This window comes from Erpetoichthys calabaricus, chromosome 3 (assembly GCF_900747795.2).
Source record: "Erpetoichthys calabaricus chromosome 3, fErpCal1.3, whole genome shotgun sequence".
NCBI classification, from domain to species: Eukaryota; Metazoa; Chordata; class Cladistia; order Polypteriformes; family Polypteridae; genus Erpetoichthys; species Erpetoichthys calabaricus.
In genome coordinates this window covers 145,727,563-145,735,741 of record NC_041396.2, presented here as the reverse complement: position 1 = coordinate 145,735,741, position 8,179 = coordinate 145,727,563, and the positions used below count along the sequence as shown (strand labels likewise).

The window sequence follows — 8,179 nt, the reverse complement described above, 5'->3', positions numbered from 1 at the left end:
GTAATGCGGGCGCTGCATCGGTCTGTCGTGGTGAAAAAGGAGCTGAGCCGCAAACTCCCATGCACCCTCCAGGACCCTGCTAAGGGTATAGAGCTGGTCCACTGTTCCGCGACCAGGACGAAAACCACACTGTTCCTCCTGAATCCGAGGCTCGACTATCCGACGGACCCTCCTCTCCAGGACCCCTGAATAGACTTTTCCAGGGAGGCTGAGGAGTGTGATCCCTCTGTAGTTGGAACACACCCTTGATCCCCCTTCTTAAAGAGGGGGACTACCACCCTGGTCTGCCAATCCAGAGGCACTGTCCCTAATGTCCATGCGATGTTGCAGAGGCATGTCAACCAAGACAGTCCTACAACATCCAGAGCCTTGAGGAACTCCGGGCGTATCTCATCCACCCCCGGGGCCCTGCCACCAAGGAGTTTTTTGACCACCTCGGTGACCTCAGTCCCAGAGATGGGGGAGCCCACCCCTGAGTCCCCAGGCTCTGCTTCCTCATTGGAAGGCATGTTAATGGGATTGAGGAGGTCTTTGAAGTACTCCCCCCACCGACCCACAACGTCCCGAGTCGAGGTCAGCAGCGCACCATCCCCACCATATACAGTGTTGACACTGCACTGCTTCCCCTTCCTGAGACGCCGGATAGTGGACCAGAATCTCCTCGAAGCCGTCCGAACGTCGTTCTCCATGGCCTCCCCAAACTCCTCCCACGCCCGAGTTTTTGCCTCAGCAACCACCAAAGCCGCATTCCGCTTGGCCTGCCGGTACCTATCAGCTGCCTCCAGGGTCCCACAGGATAAAAGGGTCCTGTAGGACTCCTTCTTCAGCTTGACGGCATCCTTCACCGCCGGTGTCCACCAACGGGTTCGGGGATTGCCGCCACGACAGGCACCGACCACCTTACGGCCACAGCTCCGGTCAGATGCCTCAACAACAGAGGCACGGAACATGGCCCATTCGGACTCAATGTCCCCCACCTCCCTCGGGATGTGGTCGAAGTTCTGCCGGAGGTGGGAGTTGAAGCTACTTCTGACAGGGGGCTCTGCCAGACGTTCCCAGCAGACCCTCACAACACGTTTGGGCCTACCACGCCTGACCGGCATCCTCCCCCACCATCGAAGCCAACTCACCACCAGGTGGTGATCAGTTGACAGCTCCGCCCCTCTCTTCACCCGAGTGTCCAAGACATGTGGCCGCAAGTCCGACGACACGAGCACAAAGTCGATCATCGAACTGAGGCCTAGGGTGTCCTGGTGCCAAGTGCACATATGAACACCCCTATGCTTGAACATGGTGTTCGTTATGGACAATCCGTGATGAGCACAGAAGTCCAATAACAAAACACCGCTCGGGTTCAGATCGGGGGGGCCATCCCTCCCAATCACGCCCTTCCAGGTCTCACTGTCATTGCCCACGTGAGCATTGAAGTCTCCCAGCAGAACAAGGGAGTCCCCAGAAGGTATGCCCTCTAGCACCCCATCCAGGGACTCCAAAAAGGGTGGGTACTCTGAACTGCTGTTCGGTGCATACGCACAAACAACAGTTAGGACCCGTCCCCCCACCCGAAGGCGAAGGGAGGCTACCCTCTCGTCCACCGGGGTAAACCCCAATGTACAGGCTCCAAGTCGGGGGGCAATAAGTATACCCACACCCGCTCGGCGCCTCTCACCGGGGGCAACTCCAGAGTGGTAGAGAGTCCAGCCCCTCTCAAGGAGATTGGTTCCAGAGTCCAAGCTGTGCGTCGAGGTGAGTCCGACTATATCTAGCCGGAACCTCTCAGCTTCGCGCACTAGCTCAGGCTCCTTCCCCTTCAGAGAGGTGACATTCCACGTCCCAAGAGCCAGCTTCTGTAGCCGAGGATCGGACCGCCAAGGTCCCCACCTTCGGCCACCACCCAACTCACACTGCACCCGACCTCCTTGGCCCCTCCCATAGGGGTGAGCCCATGGGAAGGGGGACCCACGTTGCCTCTTCGGGCTGTGCCCGGCCGAGCCCCATGGGTGCAGGCCCGGCCACCAGGCGCTCGCCATCGAGCCCCACCTCCAGGCCTGGCTCCAGAGTGGGGCCCCGGTGACCCGCGTCTGGGCAAGGGAAAACGCCGTCCAAAATTGTTTTCCATCATAGGAGGTTTTGTTTAACCGCTCTTTGTCTCATCCCTCACCTAGGACCAGTTTGCCTTGGGTGGCCCTACAAGGGGCATAAAGCCCCAGACAACAGAGCTCCTAGGATCATTGGGACATGCAAACCCCTCCACCACGATAAGGTGGCGGTTAAAGGAGGGGTGGCGGTTAAAGGAGGGGAGGAGATCGCGAATACAAGCGGCTGAAATGAGTTTCCTCCGCAGGGTGTCTGGGCTCTCCCTTAAAGATAGGGTGAGAAGCTCAGTCATCTGGGAGGGGCTCAGAGTAGAGCCGCTGCTCCTCCGCATCGAGAGGAGTCAGATGAGGTGGCTCGGGCATCTGATCAGGATGCCTCCTGGACGCCTCCCTGGTGAGGTGTTCTGGGCACGTCTAACCGGGAGGAGGCCCCGGGGAAGACCCAGGACACGCTGCAGTTACTATGTCTCTCGACTGGCCTGGGAACACCTTGGGATTCTCCCGGAAGAGCTAGAAGAAGTGGCCGGGGAGAGGGAAGTCTGGGCATCTCTGCTCAAGCTGCTGCCCCCGCGACCCGACCTCGGATAAGCGGGAGACAATGGATGGATGGATGGAAATCTGTTTTTGAAACAGTATGCTTATAATTAACAGAGGTTGCATAGAATGTTTTAAAAATTTGCCAAAAGTTTTTTTTTGAGTGTTTCAAATTAAAAAAAATGTGTACAGCATGCTCTACATGAGATACAGTATGTCAATACAATTTATCTTTTCAACTCTTTCCTTGAAGAATAACTCTACCAAATTTTAAATCAGTCCACTAGTGTTCTGCTACAGTAATACAGGTTGGCAGACCATAAGGGCAAGGGACCAAGACTGGAAGAAGTCAAGGTCAAAACAGGGAGACCAAAAGAATATCAAATCTGTCTCATTTTAATGCACAATTAGTATTTATAAGCTGCATTTAAAATACAGGAAGTATCGTAAATAAAAAATAAATAACACATTTGCAAAAGTTTGTACATCTTTATAGTAGATTCACAAGTGAACTTCTGAATAACATATTCAGTTTTCTATTTTTGTCACACTAATTTTTGTTTGCTACTTGCTACAGCATGTTCAGTAGGTAATTTGGGTGGAATGCTACAAATATAATAAAATATCATCATATGTTATAATTTACATCATATAATCCAAATGAACTCATGGCCAACATGACTACTAGTGTACAATGTAGGCGGACAAGGTCTGAAAAAAAATTAAATGTTTTGCTGCATATGTGAAATTAAGTTCAAAATCTATTTTTATTCTTTTAAATAACATTATGAGACATGAAGTAAGGCATTATTTATTTAATAAAACATTACACATTCATCATTTTTCCATTTTTAATAAATGTGCTATACAGTCTGATGCATATCAATTGTCATTTATATCCTTTATGGGTAAAATGTTTGAGCTCAGTTCATGACATATTTAGATTCAATCAAACCTGAGCTTATCACATAAAAAGAAATAGACTGAATAAAATGAGATCTGTCTGCCATTAACCTTTCTCCTATGATATTTAGTGGCAGTTTAGGACAAGTTTCAGGCTAGAAATAGATTAAAATGTCAATTGACATCATTCTCAGTTGAATCTAAGGTTAAAAGGGTAAAAGAATGGATTGAATGGGCTACAGCAGCCTGTAGCTTTTGACCTCAAATACTGATGTAATCTAGAAACAAATTAGCTTTCTGCTTCATGGTTGCCTACAGTAGTCAGTATCTGACCTAATGTGGGTTGCTTTATAGCTAAGCACCATTTGTGATTCTAGGGAACTGTTTTGTAAAATTTTATTTTGGCAGTTGTTAACAGTCACAAAATTAATGTCTAAATATTTACAGCAAAAGATTCTCCAGTTTTAGACAGACAATGTATGACATGTTAATAATGCTGTTAATTGTATTTCACTGGATTTATACTGGATAGCTTTATTGTCTCACATCTCCAGACACCTTGGCTCTATTCTAGCCCAGGTCACAGTCTATGAGGAGTTTACACATTTTCTTCATGGGCTGCTTGGAGTTTCTGTAGATGCAATTTGTATTTTCTATCACATTCTCAATGACCAATGTGAGTAAGGGTAGGTGTATGCATGACTGACTCCTGAATGGTGCCTAAATCTGGCTAATGATACAACCATATAATGCAAACAATTATTCAAATTAATATACTTAACAAAACAAACAAAATATAAATGGCATGGCTTTGCGATTTTAGTAGTTCAGCCTAACAGTCTCGGCATCATGGGTTCAAATACTATGCCAACAAGGGCACAGTTAATTTTGAGTATGCATTTTTTTATTTGACTGCATGATTTTTCTCTGAATAACCATGAGTCTTACCCATATTCCAAATTATATTGTGAGGTTAACTAGTGCAATCACATAGAAATAATATGTGTCAGTTTGTTGCTCAAACAATTATTATGTTTATGTATATTTATATTGTTCTGAGACGGTATGTATGTGGAAGAAAGTTCCTCACCTTGGGAAAGTTGAAGGGGTTAAGGATAATGATTTGTAGAAGCACTCTCTGAAGAGGAACTTCTGCCATTATGATCTGTTGTTTTGTGATTTAAATACATGAGTATAAAACATTACAGCATTTTTTTGAAGGATAGGTGGGTATTAGGATCAAAATGATGTTTGAACAGTTGAAAAGTAGAAAGTTGGCCACATTATCCATATTAAAGTAGCACAACTCACAAGTGGATTTATGCACCTTAGCTCATTTGATTTCTCTTTCCAGCTACACTGAAGCACTGCCACCTGGCTGTGGTTCTCCAGATCCAAAAAAAAAATCAGTCCAAAGTGTGCTAAATGATGTCTTTGACAATTGTGCTGTGTATATTATTGGGAAAACCTAATGACACTTTACACTGCTTTACATGAATGAACACTGCTCGGCATATACCATTATCCAGCCATTAAGAGAGCATTTGAGCAGCATTGGCATTCTGCAAAGATCAGGCTCTGATCAGGATCTCCTCTTCATATGAATCGGATATTCAAAGAAAGATCCATCGCCACCATAAATGATGTTAATGAAAACAAAAATGAGGTAAACAAGATGGTATCCACATTAAGATAAAGAAAATACAGTCAGGCTGGCTGTCCCTTTTCTCCTGCTTTCAAATGTTCATTCACAGGAGAACAAATTAGATCATCTCAGACTTCAGCAGATAACCCAATGAGAGATTATGGACTTTTCCATTGTTATGTTTTGTGAAACATGGCTACACAATAACATCCTGGATACAGCAACTCAGCTAAATTGGCTGACCAATTTCCAAGTAGAGTTGATTCAGTCACTGGTAAGGTGCACAGAGGTGATCTGGTCTGTGTGTTTATGAAAATAACGAATGGTGCAGAAATCCTGCAGTAGAGTCATGCTACTGTTCACCATTGCTGAAATGTTTAACTTTAAATTGTCATTCTTTTTATCTGCCACTGGAGTTTATTGTTGTCATTATTCAGGCTTCTTTCCTCTGGGGGTTAATTCCAAAGAAGTTTGGATTGTACTTTACAACTGTTAAAGAGCTGCAGACTGCCTCCCAGTGGTTTTATGATTGTGGCTGGAGTTTTTAATCATGTGAACTTGAAGAACATTTTCCTCAACTTTTATCAACATGTGGACTTCCCAACTAGGGAGAAGTGGAATATTCGAGGTGATTCACAGTCATCACTGTTGTTCTATATGGCATTACAGTTTTTCTCAGTTGCTTTGGTGCATTTCCCACAACAGAATTGCAGTTCTCAAAACTGCTCGTTCAATTCCCACAACCTTTAGTCAGTTGTGCACATCATAACAGCAATTTCTGGGTGTTTTCGTCATTTTGCAATTGCTTTAGTTCACTCAGGCAGATGCTTATGTGCAATTCTCAGCTATATCATGCATCAGCGGTTGCTTATGTCATGATGATCAAAATGCATTGTGTAGCCCTCTTTTGCATAGTCTTACACTCCAGACAAACTTGTCATTTTTTCATTGTGTAAGTCATTGCAGTCAAAAGTGTTCAACAAGATATCATTGGCTGTCAAGTGTATTTTATAGGTTTCTACAAAACTTTTTTTGGTTTGTATTCACAATACTAATGATTCCTGCACCACCTTAAATTGCTCTCAGGTGACACATTATTCGGGGCAGGTGTGAGATCTTAGATCAATCAAGCAACTAATCACTGAGCAGTCCCCTAAAATTGCTCCTGAACCTGCAGCTGGCAAGCATATAAAGACAAGGCACAATGCAGCGTGGAAGCACATCAAGGAAGGACAACCTGAAAATGGAAGAACAGCAAGAAAATGAACAGGGCCAACAGCCCAGACCAAGAAGAGTAGGGGTGTGTGGTGTACATAGGTCAGTTTCTGATGAAATAAGGGCCACAATTGTGGACCATGTTATAAATCATGGCCTTTCAATGGCTGAAGCAGGTCAAAGGGTGCAGCCAAATTTGGGGAGAACAACCGTATCCTCAATTGTTCAGACATTTTGCAGAGAGAACAGGTGTGTAAATCAACGAATTTACTCTGTATTTGTGTGTATTACTTTATAATGTTACAGTATGTCATATATTTACAATAGTCCACACTAGACAATATGTATGTTACTGTTGTCCATTCAGTGTTATATTTTTACTGTGACACACAGGACTTCAAGACTTCCTGGAAGAGGTGGCAGGGGGCCTATTTGCACTCCTCGACAGGAAGAGGCTATTTGTGCTAAGGTCATAGCAAATAATGCCATAAGACTCAAGGAAATACAAACTGCCATTATTGCTGACAACGATGTGTTTGAGAATGTCCAGTCTGTCAGCATCTCAACTATTGACAGAGTGCTGAGGAGAAACCAAATGAGTATGAAGCAGTTATACTATGTACCATTTGAAAGGAATAGTGAAGGAATGTCGGTACCAGTATGTGCAGGTAAGACTGAACATGTGCAGTAATACTGTAACTGTAATCTACTGTACAGCAAATAGTCCAACATTGTATATCGACATGCAGTACAGTTGATTTCACCTTGACACATTTGCTACCGCTGTGAAAGCAACATGAATATGTTAGATTTGACTCTATTGTCTCCAAAATGAAAATGCATTTTACATCAAACTTACTGTAGTATCTTGTTTGATACAGCGTATAATGGACCTGGAATCAAGTGAACCACCACATATTTTCGTATACATGGATGAGGCTGGCTTCAACTTGGCCAAAGGAAGAAGACGTGGGCGTAATCTGATTGGACAGAGAGCTACTGTTGACGTGCTAGGCAAGCGGGGTGGGAACATCACTATGTGTGCGGCTATTTCGGACAATGGGGTCCACACTCATATTCCTCTTGTAGGGCCATACAACACCCAACATCTGCTGACCTTCTTGAACACCCTCTACAGGGATCTCATTCCTGAAGAGGAGATTGGTCAAGAAAATGTACCACAGTATGTGATCATTTGTGATAATGTGAGTTTCCATCACTCCAACCTAATCAGACAATGGTTTGCCAACCACCGCAGGATGCTGATGGAATTCCTACCTCCATATTCCCAATTCCTCAACCCAATTGAGGAGTTCTTCTCAGCTTGGAGGTGGAAGGTATATGAGCGTAACCCACATACACAAATGACACTGCTTGCTGTCATGGAAGCTGCGTGTGGGAATATAACAGCAGATGCCTGCAGAGGCTGGAAAAGACATTCTAGGAGGTTCTTTCCATGCTGCATTGCAAAGGAAGATATCCGTTGTGATGTGGATGAGAACATGTGGCCCAATATACAGGATCAGCAGTAATTGTAGAGAGCATTTAGAGTTTCAGTATGTATATATTGTTTTTGATGTTGTAATTTTTTTTCCTTCATTTCATATGTTATGCATAAAGTATTGAAATGCATTTTTTTGCTAGACTCCTAGACTCCAAGTGCAGTGCATGGTATGTCACCATATACCTGTGCAATCAATAAAATATTCTTCTTGAATCAATCTCCCACAATTGGTGTTTTGTATTTTTATGTTTCCTGCCCTTGTCATTCAGATTTTTTGTGCAT

The 8,179-nt window shown here is 44.4% G+C and overlaps 1 protein-coding gene across 1 annotated transcript; it reads left to right on the top strand.

Moving 5' to 3' along the window:
- The first annotated feature begins 6,501 nt into the window (after window positions 1-6,501).
- LOC114649369 (uncharacterized) lies at window positions 6,502-7,925 on the top strand. Its single transcript, XM_028798868.2, has 2 exons — window positions 6,502-7,061; window positions 7,275-7,925. The coding sequence occupies exons 1-2, from the start codon at window positions 7,011-7,013 to the stop codon at window positions 7,923-7,925; spliced, it is 702 nt and encodes a 233-aa protein (XP_028654701.1). The 5' UTR covers window positions 6,502-7,010.
- Window positions 7,926-8,179: the final 254 nt, after the last annotated feature.